This window comes from Spermophilus citellus (genome assembly GCF_964194105.1).
Source record: "Spermophilus citellus genome assembly, chromosome: 15".
Classification (NCBI taxonomy): Eukaryota; Metazoa; Chordata; class Mammalia; order Rodentia; family Sciuridae; genus Spermophilus; species Spermophilus citellus.
In genome coordinates this window covers 78,840,881-78,855,267 of record NC_138195.1, presented here as the reverse complement: position 1 = coordinate 78,855,267, position 14,387 = coordinate 78,840,881, and the positions used below count along the sequence as shown (strand labels likewise).

The 14,387-nt window shown below is 32.4% G+C and overlaps 1 protein-coding gene across 1 annotated transcript in view; it reads right to left on the bottom strand.

Annotated features, from left to right (window-relative positions):
* SMC3 (structural maintenance of chromosomes 3) overlaps positions 1–14,387 on the bottom strand; it is a 34,159-nt gene that overhangs the window by 509 nt on the left and 19,263 nt on the right. The window contains exons 14-28 of the mRNA XM_081268540.1: positions 12,379–12,482; positions 12,099–12,198; positions 11,516–11,676; positions 11,025–11,166; positions 9,520–9,670; positions 7,228–7,380; positions 6,180–6,331; positions 4,892–5,050; positions 4,076–4,183; positions 3,489–3,597; positions 2,541–2,788; positions 2,240–2,452; positions 1,770–1,961; positions 1,436–1,613; positions 470–576 (exon numbers count right to left, since the gene is read on the bottom strand). Of these exons, the coding sequence (XP_081124666.1) occupies positions 470–576; positions 1,436–1,613; positions 1,770–1,961; positions 2,240–2,452; positions 2,541–2,788; positions 3,489–3,597; positions 4,076–4,183; positions 4,892–5,050; positions 6,180–6,331; positions 7,228–7,380; positions 9,520–9,670; positions 11,025–11,166; positions 11,516–11,676; positions 12,099–12,198; positions 12,379–12,482 (2,277 nt within the window). The remainder of the gene's footprint in view (positions 1–469; positions 577–1,435; positions 1,614–1,769; positions 1,962–2,239; positions 2,453–2,540; positions 2,789–3,488; positions 3,598–4,075; positions 4,184–4,891; positions 5,051–6,179; positions 6,332–7,227; positions 7,381–9,519; positions 9,671–11,024; positions 11,167–11,515; positions 11,677–12,098; positions 12,199–12,378; positions 12,483–14,387) is intronic.

The following is a 14,387-nucleotide window of genomic DNA, read 5'->3' as shown; positions in this document are numbered from 1 at the left end:
TTCTAAAGCATTGTTAAATCTTTATTTATAATAGTGATTATTCAATAGGTGGGTTTAAAAATATTATACATTTAATGCTCTGAAGATATAGATTAGTAATTATGCCTATCATCCTGAACTTCCTTTTGTTCAGTTTAAATTATTTACTATTTCATCAAAGAATCTTAAGATTGGAAGACAACTAGGAAAAGGTGTGAGTGGGACAGCCAAATAGAACTAATTGTTAAAGGCTGTGCTTTCAAGAAGCATTGAGTAGACCTGACAGGAAGATATTGTCTTTTGATATCAATGAAAATAAAGAAAATTCAAACAATAAATGCTACAAAATATCTGCTAAACTTCATAGATATTTGGGAATAATGTATTTACAAAGACAGATTAGTAATTATTTGTCTTCTTTCACAATTTAACATAAAATCAGAATTCAACAAATTCAATGCTTATTAACAAACAACAACAAAAAATTTACCTTGTTTCTGAACTTCACACCATAGAATTTGTCAGCTGACTCAAGCAGTTCAGGCCTAAAAGTAGTTGTAATAAATTGAGCATGTACAGCAAGTTCCATAATCATATCTGTAAAAAGAAATAATTTAATAAATCCCTTTTCTCAGGAGATCTGAAAATTAAAAAAAAAAAAAAAAGATATTTTTACTCTTATCTAAAATTCAAAACTGTCAGAACAGCCTTTTTCCCCCCCTTTGGTAATGGCAATTGAACCCAGGAACACTCAACAACTGAGCCACATCCCCAGCCCTCTTTTTTTTTTTTTTTTTAGAGACAGGGTCTCGTTGAGTTGCTTAGGGCCTCACTAAGTTGCTGAGGCTGGCTTTGAACTCACATCCTCCTGCCTCAGCCTCCTGAGCCACTAGGACAGCAGGTATGCGCCACCATGCCTGGCTCAGCCTGTGTTTTTTATTTTCCATGCACACAACTGCAGAAACTACCAATTTAACTTCTTCAATTAGGAACAAAGCTTTAAACCCAGTATCTTAAAGCAACAGAAACAGTTGTTTACTATAAAAAATCTTCTAATGGTTTTCTCATACACACATACATACATACCATTTTTCTTCTGCTATCCACTACCCCCCCAAAACCTTTTGGACTTTTAAGAATTAGACTTTTGAGCACAAAACTGTTTGACAGGTACTATTTTAATGCTGAGTAAACAAAGCAGATTTTAATAAAATTTAATTAAAGTAATTTTCATTTAATTCAAAATAGTATATCTATTTCTCACATAACTAAACTTTGAAAAATAGTTAAATACCAAACTTCTAAAAAACTATTAAAAGACAAATTATCTTGTTTACCTAGTATATACAATCTACCCTTTCCAAATATCTCCAGCAACAAGAAAACACAGTAATAAAAGAGGTAAGGTATCACCTTTAAGCAAGTTCTCATTTTAAGCACAAAACCAAAACTGTACCTGACACAGCCTTTCGGTGTTGAGCATCCAGAGCTTGGTCAATTTCATCAAACAAGTAAAAAGGAGCTGGGTCACATTTCTGAATGGCAAAAATTAGAGCAAGGGCTACTAAGGATTTCTGTCCACCTGAAAGCTGTTGCATTTCCCTCATTTCACCTTGTTTTCCTGTAAAGGACACCTAGGAAAACATATTAAGAGTTAATATCCCAGAGGGTAGTAGAATCATTATCACTTCTTAAATTAAATTGCATATGAAGTATAATTTAGATGTGCAAAAGATTCTATAAATTCTATGATATTGTAGTGAATAAAATAAAAGATACAAGTATTTTACCCTAATTCCAACTCCTGTGAACTGGTCAACTGATGGAACACTGCTTTGTGACCCAGAACCCCTCTCACTTTCACCACTCCCTTCTCCTTCATCCTGAGACTGACTGCCTTCCACATCTCCTTTCTTCATCACCAAAGTAGCTTTGCCGCCAGGTACTAACTTCTGGAATACTTCACTGAAGTTCTTGGATACCTTAAAAAAAAAAAAAGTGTCAATTCAAATATAAATTTTGCTTAAAAGGAATTATATATACTACTGATTAAAACAAAGACAAGTATTTAAAAGTATTGGGAATATTTTTTATATTAATAACAAGAGATAAAGATTCTTCTCAGAGTTACATAAAAACATCCAAATTACTACAAGTTAGCAACTTATATACCAGATTTATTCAAGTATATTAGATTAACCTTACTGAGTAACAGATGAAGTTTTCATCTTGCATTTTTTAAACAATAAGCAGAACATACCTGTTTGAAAGTTAACTGAATAGCTTCATATTTTCGAAGTTCAAGTACATTCATCAGTTCCATAATAGATTTGTATCCCCTATCCAACTCTTCTTGACGCTTTATTAACTTTTCTTTCTGCTCAGAAAAATTTACAAACTGATCTAAAGCTTTTTTGTTAACATGGCTGTACTTCTTTAACTCAGTGTTGCACTGTTCGAGTTTTCGAAATAACTACAAAGAAAAGAAAATATGTAAATAAGTTCACATACTACAGGGAAATCTGCAATGAAACTTCAAATTTAAATCCTTGTTGATTTACTTGTTTGAGGCTCAGTGTCTGATACTTTTCAAATGCTTCCTGAGGAAGTGATCCAAGTTCTCGAATTTTCTTCATACATTCTTCTTTCTTTTTCAATAGCATGCCTTGTCGATTTGTCATCTTTTCCAGTTCTTTAGTATCATGATTTATAGCATCCATGTGTTCTTTTTCCATATTTTTCCAACGCTCCATACTCTTCTGAAGCTCCTTAATTCCAGCTTCTGTTTTATCAATGGAATTGTCCAAATCTAAGATGGGAAAGAAACAAAATTTGGCTTTAGACTATTAGACACACAGTGCTATTTCAGCAAGATTTTTAAAATGAGCAAATCTTCCAAAATAAATACATTTTAACCTTTTTCAGAGTTTGCTTAAATTTTGCTGTGAAAATGCACATACCACTTAAGTCTGGACAAAATACATGAGTTACTCAAGAATAATCATAAGGGTTGGGGTTGGAGCTCAGTGGTGGAGCACTTGCCTAAGACATGTGAGGCACTGGGTTCAATCCTCAGCACATCATAACAATAAATAAATAAATAAAATAAAGGTATCGTGTCCATCTACAACTAAAAATATTTTTTGAAAAAATAATCATGAAACTTTCCATTTCATAGTTTTGATTATTTAATGTTCACATTTACAAATAGCTAAAAAAATTACTTTCTTCTCAGTAACTATTAAGAAATTTGATTCAGGAATTTCATCTTTTGTTAACTAAATAAATAATTACAGTCTCTCTTAATATCATCAGAAATCTATCCCAACAAAAGTTTCTATTTATATTTAACCTACTAAACTCTATTCACTATTAATTGCTTATGGTGATGGAAAAAAATTATTACTACATGCTTCTGCCTATTTGGATGTTATTTTTATCACAAGCATTTTATAAACTAAGCTAAATTTAACATAATACCATAATTTTTTTACTATATACAAATTCACCTTCTGATCGTGCCATAGTATCTTTGACTCTTTTATTAATGGCTTCAAGTTCTGATGTTGTGGCAGTGAGAACAGTACCCCCTTCTGTCTCTCTCAGTTCATTGAGTTCCTACAACAGAAAAGGATCTCTGAGTGTTAAACCATAAAATATGAATTTTGTTAGTCTCAAAATGTTGACTGCCATTAGTTGCTATAGTTATTCTCTAGTTTCTACAAAGAGTTCATATGATTGCAAATACTTAACAGTATACTAAAAGCGAAACAAAGTAATGATATAATTAATAGAAAATTGCTCAACATGACTTTAATGAGGAAACACTAGCTAACATTTACTGAGCGTGTAGAATGTACCAAGACAGTTAATTATATGAAGCAGAACCTACTATTTTACACAAAAGGAAACAGAAAAGAAATATTAAATGACTTGCCAAAAATCACACATCAGGTAGGAGTGCCAGAATTCCAACCCAGGGCTAGTGTGCAGATAGCTGTCTATCCTAAAAGCCCATGCTTTCAATCACATCCTCTCTCATATAACCACTTTTAGTAGGTTGCCACTACAGAATCCTCAAAAAAGAACAAATTACCTGTTCTACTTGGTCCAAGCGTTTCCTCAAATTTTCATTGAGATAAGTTTCTACTCGAGTAATAATACCTTCTAATTTAATTCTTTCATTTAGTAACTGTCTGTTTTCCTAAAATTAAGAAAGAAAAATTAGTTTTCTACCTAAACAGTAATATTTCAGACATTTTTATTATCTGCACCATTGTGTTGAAATGAGCTCAAACAGAGTTCTATATTTTAAACCTTTTCAAGAAATCCTATATTTAAAAAATTTTCTCTTTCTCATCTGTTCAACAGAATGCTTAATTTGGTGCCTGGTTTTTAAAAGACATGGTGCCGAGAAATTTTATTTTCTTGCTTTTTATTTTTTGGTCTCAGTGTTGTTTATAATTATGCATAAAAACATCAAATGTTATTCAAGACAATATTATTGAATATATAAAGCTGGTCCGATCAGTGTTTATATTTGACTTAAGTAGCTCAATGGAACTAATGATAAATGTGCATTAAATAACAAAGTGAAGATTTCTTATATAATCCTAACATACCCAAAATGGCTTAGAAACACCTAATTAAAACCTTACTTACTCCTATGAGTATTAGGGCCCAAGTCTCATTTTTGTATTTTCTCAATATTCTTTTCTTTCATACTCCATTGGTTCATTATCATTATAATGATAGCAGTAACCATTGTACATATATATATGTGCACATAAAATAATTTGGCCAATTTCATTCTCCAGTAATTCCCCTTCATATTCTTTTATTTGGCAAGAAAGGCAATTTTCATAACAGCTAATTATCAGTGAATTTTTTTTTCCCCATCAGGTGTACTTGCCTGCTGAAGTTGACGAATTTCATCATTCAGTGCATCTACCCTTTTCTGATCTTCCAGACTAAGTTGAGAAAGCAAATCAGTTCCTAGTTCCGCTTTCAATGATTCTCTGGTGGACTCCATAGCATGCAAACTTGCTTCCAAACTTTGTAAGCTACGTTGCTACATGACAAATTATCCATTTCTTAATAAAGGTATTAACCATTATTACTAATAATGAAAAACTAGAAAAAATCTACATGACATTAAAGCCAACTAAAATAATCACAACCCAATTAAATATTAGGTGCTATAATGTGTTGCTAAGTTATAATGTTCTGTAGGCTAGGTGTATTAAATGCATTTTTCCTTGGGATATTTTCAACTTCTGCTAGGTTTATCAAGACACAATCCCATCATAAACCAAGGAGCAACTGTACTTTTTCTTTTTTGTATTATTTTTTCCCTTCCTTTTTCCTTTCAATGGTATTGAGTAAATGAACTCAGGGTCACAAGCATGCCAGGCAAGCATTCCACTACTGAACTACATACCCAAACCCCTGTACTCATTAAATCTAATATTTAGAAAAGAAAAGAAAAACATTTACTCTGTGAGGGAGGGACAAACCATATTTCATGGTTAAACTATACAAAACTTTTCAGAAGTATTCATAGGAACAAAAAGAATGTTTTGGAAGAGTGTAACTGTGAGCATTTCTTTCTTTCTTTTTTTTTTTAATCTCAGTACTACTGAGATTCTAAATAAAAAGTTCTTGCCCAAACTGCTTCAAGTTTAAGATACAATAAATGAACTATTCTTTGTATAAGTCTGCTTCTACTCATTTTAATATAATGTGGACATCATACAGTCAAGTATTCAAATAGTTTCATAATGCTTTCTAGACAAAAATGGATACTGACAAATACCGATTATCAGACAGCACTATTATGCCATATCTCAAAATGTCTGTTTATCCAATTAAGGTGTGCAGCCTGAATGCAATCTACAATAAAAGATTCTGGGTACATATGAATTTAAGTACTGTAGAGAGAGATGTAAATGTCTAGAAGTATGGGTTCAAATAAAAATGGAATATATGAGATTCAATGATAACCCATATAATACATGATTCACCCCCAATTCTATATAATCACAAGGATCCTTTTAGTTTTGTTATTTGCCATGCCAGGGTTGAACCCAAGGCCTTACATACATTGGATAGGTGCCGTACTACTGAGCTACATCCCCAAGCTATCACCCCAATTCTATATAATAAAAACAAATCTATAATAAAAGACATACTTAACGGACCTTAGGCATAAAAGTCTTCTCTGACTGCTGCCGCTTCTCTTTCAACATCTTCATTTCTGATAATATGCTGTCTCTGGATGCTTTAAATTTCCTTTGTTGGGTTTCTATCTGCTGCATTTGATTCATCAACTGATCAATTTCATTATTAATCCATATACAAGGCTAAGGAAAATTCTTACTAGGTTATATGTCACATGTTCTAAAAGTATGAAATGTAAATCTTGGCTATGTTAAAGCTAAAAAGCTCAACTGTTGTTTTGTGTTGCTGTTTACACTGATGGCACAAAAGCTATAAATTCAGTTAAAAAAAAATACAGTTTTACTTAAAATGTCCTTGTAGTAGTAACAAATAACTATTCTCAATGCTCAAGTACCTGAATTCTTCATATTGTATGAGAAACTGGGAAGCACACATCAAGTACTCCTGTATTTCCAAAGCACTGTTTGTTTTTAAGAAAATGCATATGGCAGAACTATTTCAGTTGTGTGCTGAACTAGCCACTCTCCATGTTGCACAATTTTTATTTCAAAGAACAACCATGGTTACTCAGATTTGCCTATTTCATGGCCATTTCCTCCACTAATATTAAATCTGCGTTTGCACCAAATGACCTCAGATAGTAAGTTCTAATGGACATTTTTCATTCCTGATATACTGACATCCATACATTATAGGGCATTACCCATACCTCCAACCCTTCTCCTTGAAACACCACCCAGGTTTTGTCCCACAATTCAGTGACTAATCCTTGGTTTCCTCTTTGCCTGATTGGTGTTCCTAAGATTCTTTTCCTTCAAAAGCAAACACACTGGTATTAGCTACTTAATAGTTAAGCAAAGAATCAATATAAAAATAAAAAGTTCTTCTTAGGTTTTTTTCCCCTTAGTCTTCAGAAGCTAAAGAGACAAACATAAGCTCTTCTGCTTAAATAAAAGCCAAAGTAAAACACATTATATATATATTACACCCAACATGTAAAAGATTAGCTACAATCAAAATGTAGTTTTCTCCACAGTGTCCACCATTAAACACAAAATAAAAAGATATTTTCAATATTTCTGCGCAGGTTTTCATTGAGCTTTGCTTCCAGCTCACCCAGCTCTTCTTCTGCTTTTCTAACATCTTTTTGTAATTCAAGTCGAGACTTCCTTGTGTCATAATAACCTCCAGTTAGAGCACCCCGATGACTGACTTGGTCACCTATAAACAAAACATGATAAAGGTAGTGATTCTGTATAACAATTTTATTCAATGATAAACTGACTTATAATCAAATACTTATCAAAGGCTTTAAATTACACAATGAGAATTTAAAATGTACCTTCTAGATAAGCCTTAACATCTAGCAGAAAACAAAAGTGCTAAAGACTAATGAGGACATATCAATATGACACTAAGAACTAGTTTGGAAAAAATCAGAGCATCAAAAATAATAGCAATGTAATAATACTGAATTTAAAAAATCCGTGAGTATAGTGATACTTAAAAATAAATAAGTAGCTGGGCACTGTGGTGCATGCCTGTAATCCCAGTGGCTCAGGAAGCTGAGGCAGAAGGATCATGAGTTCAAAGCCAGCCTCTGCAACTCAGTGAGGCCCTAAGCAACTCAGCGTTTAGACTCTATCTCAAAATACAAAATAGGGCTAGGGTTGTGGCTGGTGGTTGAATTCCTGAGTTCAATCCCCAGTGCCAAAAATAAACACACAGCACTCTTTTTTACAGAAAGCTAACAGTTAATATGTATAGAGGCAATGAAAGAATCTAAGAATTGCCATTTCAAAACCCCAAGTGTAATAAATAGTTTAGGTAAGAGTCACCAAAGAATGCTTAAAAAGTTGTTAGGGAACCTAATACTCAGTTTTAAAGAACAACTGCACATATGACTTAGTTACAAAGGGGAAATGCCCCTTTACTGTTAGCTGAGAGATCTACTAGTGATTAAACTTAGCATCACCAAGAGTAGGACATAGTAAATGATGCAATAAGAGGTACACATCACTCATGTAAGCATTCATACCAAGAAAGTTTAACCTGAATTTAACCATAAGGAAACTATAAAATAAATTTAGAAAATGGATCACTCTCTAAGTCAATTTCAGGGGGTAGTGGGCTAAGAGAAGGGAACAGAAGAACTGTCTTATATTTAAAGAATCTAAAGAGAAGACATTGCATGTATCCTTGATTGATTCCTGAATAGAAAAACAATTCAAATGACATCACTTGAATGTGGTTACTTTTTAGATGTTATTAAGTTAATGTTCAATTTCTTAGGTGTAAGAATGATATAAGGTGGTTACAATGGAAAATGCTCTTATTTATGAAAATACAGGCTTAAGTTTTAGAGATGAAGAACCAAGATGCTTACAACTTATTCTCAGTTGGTTCAGCAGCAACAAGAACAAAACTGGGAATAGGAATGTTGTCTTTTCTTTTCTCCAACAAATTAAAAAGAAAAATTAAAAAATGAAACAATGAAGTCATAACATACCAAGAGTTCTTAACCTGCATTCCACAGATAACATTCAGACCTGTGACTTGGGTGGGGAAAAAATGTACATCTTTTTTTTTTAAATATTTATTTTTTAGTTGTAGTTGGACCCAATACCTTTATTTCACTTATTTATTTTTATGTGGTGCTGAGGATCGACCCAGGATCCCACAAATGCGAGGCGAGCACTCTTACCACTGAGCCACAACCCCAGCTCCCCCCGCAAAATGTACATCTTTATTTAATACTTCCTTCTGTAATGAATAACTATGGTATTGTAAGTACTCATAACTTTGTTATCAAGAGAAACAAAATTATTTTCATGTAAAATTATGCTTGTCACAGATCTCAAAATTTTGTTTACATGCATCTGTGTTTCAAAATCGTAGTTACTAAAGACTTTGCTAAATCTTGTCTTTAATAATGCATTACTATATCATATTTTTAAAATATGTGATACATACCAATATAATGGGTTTCCTTTGTGATCCAAAGTATTTTACTTTATGCATTTAAATTCTTTTGAGAAAGGATTCATAAGCTTCAAAGAGCCAAAGGAGCCCACAGTGCAAAAAAGGTTAAGAACGAAATGTTTATACATTAAAAAAAAGAAAAAAAAATCAATATCAAGGGCAGCCTGATTGCATTCTCACTTGAACCCACTGTTTAAAAAATGATAAAAAAAATCGGACATGGGTTTTTAAATACTCTTGAAACTTTTAATTACTATCCAAGATATACTCATCAGACATGCATACAGCTCAAGAGATATATTATTATACAGCTTGTTATATGTGTTAAAATTATTTATTAGATTTATTTGTTCAAAGTTAAGAATTACTATTACAAACCTTCCAAAGTAATGCAGTCCATAGTGAAAGCACGCGCCAGTTGGGTTGAAACTTCCATGCTTCGACAAATAAGTGTCTTTCCAAATACATGTTTGAAAGCTTTGTCAAATCTGGGATTGTACCTCAGTTTACTGATCATAGGAATAGCATCCTAAAAATGAATATTTCATTAATAAGCAAAGAGGTAACAACACAGCTAATTAAAAACTGTTTGCAGAATTATATCTTTATAAATACAAACACAAATATACTTCAGAACTACCAGTTTTTTTATTGAAGATATTGAAACAATCATTCTACTAAAATCTAGAGGGCTGGGAATATAGTGTACTGGCAGCAGATCTGAGCTGCTGTTCAATTCCTAGCACCACACACAAAAAAAATAATAAAATGAAATATCCTGGATATTTAATCCTCAAAGTTTTCAATAGTAGAGCACATGGTGATAAAAAGCTTAATAGCTCTAGAGTCAGGCTGCCCAAATTCAAATCTTAGTTCTGCCACTTATCAGATGTGTGCTGGGATAAATTGCTTAATTTCCCTAGATAACAATTACTTACATATAAAACTTTGAAATAATAGTTTCTTCCTTTTAAAGTTATAACGACTAAATGAGTTAATACATGCAAAGTAATTCATGTAGTATCTGCAGATGTCATGTATTTTCATTTTTTCCTCTTTCCTAAACTATCTGAAAAGGATTTTTATAGATTTTTCTGAATTATGAAATATATCCTACATATAAAAAATGTAATATGTACATATTAAGCTTAAATTAATAATTATAAAGAGAACACTAATATAACCATCATACACAAGAAACAGAACACTGTTGACAGTCCAGAAGCCACAGTAATTACCTGCTGGAGGTAACCATTATCACGACTTTGTGCTAATCACTTCCTTGCATATCTTTCTAATTCTATTACCTAAGTTCAGATTGTGTATGTTGTATAAATGTAACCACACTTCCATTCTTATGTGTCTTTTGCTTCACTCATACATCATGTTTTTAAAACTCAATTTTCCTCCACAATACTTAAGAGCTGCTATTATTATCAACACTCTGAGGACAAAGACCTCAAAGTAATAACATTTTTTTCAAGAATGATGTCTGAAGAATATTTTTAATCCACTTAAACTGTGCTAATTAGTGATATTATACTTTCAGACTTTATCATCTTCCTAGCCACTTTACATTTAATTTATAAAATATATTAAAAGCATAACCAGAAAACGTTTTAAAATTCCCTTTAAATGACAGTCCTCAGGAATTTTTCCCCAATTCCATAATTTTATTATTGTCACCCTGAAGATTTACATATCTGCAATGATTTGTTTCATAAGTCTTGGCTATAATCTCTGTTCTCCTCAATCCCACCAAACAGTAACTTTGCTCTAGGCTACCGAATCTCCATGTATAGTACCCAGGCACTAATATGTAATAAGAAGAATCTACAATAAAGGTAACTTAATAAAAGAGACCTTAACATATGTTGACTTACATTGGTTTCAGGATAGGCAGTATCCCTGACATCTAACTTGTTAAGAGGGAGAAAAGTGACCTCTCCAGGAAGATTCATTTTATTAAACTCCATTAAAATCTTTGTGCTGACTTCATCTGAATCAACAATGTGATAAAATAACCTACATATAAACAATAAAAAAGAAAAGACACATCTTTACTGCTAGATTTCAAAATATTATAAACATTTAAGCATCAAACAATTCAGTTTTTCCATGTAATTCCACTGTACTGAAAAAGATTAAGTAGAATATTCCAATACAGGAAGGGGAGCCCAAAATAGGGAAAGTTCTACTTCATACAATTAGAAACAAATACTTGGCACCTACTTCTTTAAAGTTAAATAAGGAACCTCAAGGATATGAGAGAATGGAAGACATATTATACAAAAACTATGAAGAGTTGTTTCTTAGGTTATCCTTATTCCCTCTTACCCCCCCAAACCCTCAATATCAAGCAAAAAAATTTCACCTGTTTCCAGCAGTGACTTCCACACATGTGTAAAAGGCCGGCTCACACTCAAAGTTATTCATCACAATGCCATGATAGCCATTTTGTACATGTTGGTTTATTCCTTTTCGACGAAAATGGTCCAACACTTTGTTTATACTATCTATTCCATTTAAAATGGCCTATAAATTGTTTAAACAGTGAAAAACATCAGTATCACCAATGGCTTTCCTGCTGGTAAGAAGCCCATTACATCATACATTTAAATATATACCAGAAAGTAAACATTCTCCTCACCAAGCACATCATCCCCTTAAAATATGTCAACTACACTTAACACTTTATATTATGGGTCTGCTCTGTGACACTAGGGTGAAAAAATGTTTTTTTTGCCTAAAAATCAAAAGTGCTATCATTAATAACATGGTTGGTATACCATCAGGATAATTATATATTCTCTATTGTTTCACATTTATAGGATAAGTGATTTGGACTCTACTTTCCTATTTATTACCTAGAACTTAAGACCTACAGCTTGAAAGCTACTAAATTCTTGCAATGACAACTGACTCAACTACTTGGGTAATGCAAAGAACTTGCCTACCTTTCCTGTTGCTGCTCTAAGAAGTTGCTGCTTCTTTTCAAGATCTTCTCTTTTAGCAGCAAGTGCTTGCTGTTCTGCATTTTCCTCTCTCCACAAGTAACTAATTAATAAAAATTAGATGACCTTTAATTTTAAACACATAAGATGCACTTATAATATACACTTTAGAATAAAATACTGAAATTAAACTTAGTTAATTTATAACATAAAGACCACGTAACAATCCATAATCAACATTACTAAAAAAAAAAAAATTAGGCATATTTTAGTCTATACTAACTTTCTTTCACTTTGTAATTCATCTTTCTTATTTTTTACTTCATAATATTTTCTGTCCAGTTCTTCTACTCGAGCTTTGACTTCATTGAGATCCTGATCCAGTTTCTATGGAAATAAAAACAATTCAAATTTAAAATTCAATTTCATAGTGATAATCCATAGTGACATTATGAAAGTAGATAACTGGTTCCAAAAGCTAATGGAAGGAGTAATTAACAAGGGGAATGAGAAACATTTCTCAGTGACAAACATATTCACTATCTTAAATGTGATGATAACTTTACAGGTAATGTACTTTTTTAAGTATGTACAATTTATTGTATATCAGTTATACCTCATTGAAGCTACTGAAAAATCAAATTTTGATTTTTAAAAGGAGTTGGCAGAGTACAGAACAAGAAAACACAAACCGTAAAATGGATTATCCTAGAAAATATTGCTAAAAAGAAATTAATTTGTCATTAATAACCTAAACCTTACTACTTCTGTAATGTTCACTCCAGAATTTTAGAATAAAAAAATAATAATAAAGCCTAGAAAAAAATAAGAAACATTACTGTAGCTTATTCACAGCTATCAAAGAGTTTCTCCTCCATATCAGTTAGTGAGACCAAGATACCATTAAAATCAGTAAAAAAGCCTAAATTTATTTTAAGATACACAGAATAAATGAGACAAACAAAACCATGACAAAACTACCCAAGACATTTTTTCATACAGCAGGTATTTTTTTTTTTGGTAGTAGGGATTAGACCCAGGGCACTCTACTCATGAGTAACATTTCCAGCCCCTTAAAATTCTGAGATAGTCTAGCTAAATTTGCTAAGGTTGGGCTCAAACTTACAGTCCTACTGCCTCAGGCTTTTGAGCTGATGAGATTATAGGCATGCACCACTGCCAGGTGGACTGATGAAATTTTTCTGCATATGTAGTTCTGGGAATCGAATCCAGGGCCTTATGCATACTAGGCAAACACTCCACCACTGAGCCATATCCTCAGCCCCAGGTGTTAAAAATATAGCAGAAAAGCTGGGGGTGGATGGGAAGAATGGAGGAACTCTGATTGGACAAAGGGGGTGGGGACAGGAAAGATGGTGGAATGAGATGGACATCATTACCCCAGGTACATGCATGACTGCACATATGATGTGATGCTACACTGTATACAACCAGAGAAATGAATCAATGTACAATGTGTACAATGAATCAAAATGCATTCTGCTGTCATATATACCTAATCAGAATAAATAAATTTTAAAAAATTGTAGAAAAATTAATCCAGAAAACAAATGGATATTTTACATAGTGCTAATGTGCTGCAAATTCTTATCTATCCAGAATAAAAGACACACTTTATCTTCATAAGTGGTCATTCTGATAACAGTAGGTGTAGCTGAAATACTGGAAAATAATAAACTTCAAGCATAAAAGAGAATAAATAAAGCCGCTCAATGGAAAATCTTGGTTTATCATCACTCTTTCAAAAATGGGATCTGCTAATGTTGGTGGTTCCATAAAATCAAGACAGAATTCATTTTGTTTCAGTAAAGTATGTGTGGCTATAACAATTGAAACCACACTAATTTCCACATAAACGATTACCTAGCTTAAACAGTGTTTTCTATTTTCTTTATAAAGTATTCTGACTAAAGCCCACAAGAACACATAAGACTTGCAAAGCCATTGAGCTACAATGTATTACTTCTTGTCACTTTTCCCAACCATTACATTGTTCATTCCTAGAATCACTTGTATTTACTTTTGTTTTGGCTGTGTAATTATGTGAGTACAAAGAAAAAAGTTGTTTGTTTTTTTAAATGTGACAGGTTTTGGACACATTCAAGGCAAGTCACTAAAAACTGAATTTAACATAAATGTCAAGTTACAAAAAAAAAAAAAAAAAATCAAGGGAAGATTGAGGAACTGAACAGGTTTAGAGCAGGTAGAGGGAAATGACAACTAAATCAAACATATGATCCTAGATGGAATCCTGGACCCGGTCATCATTCA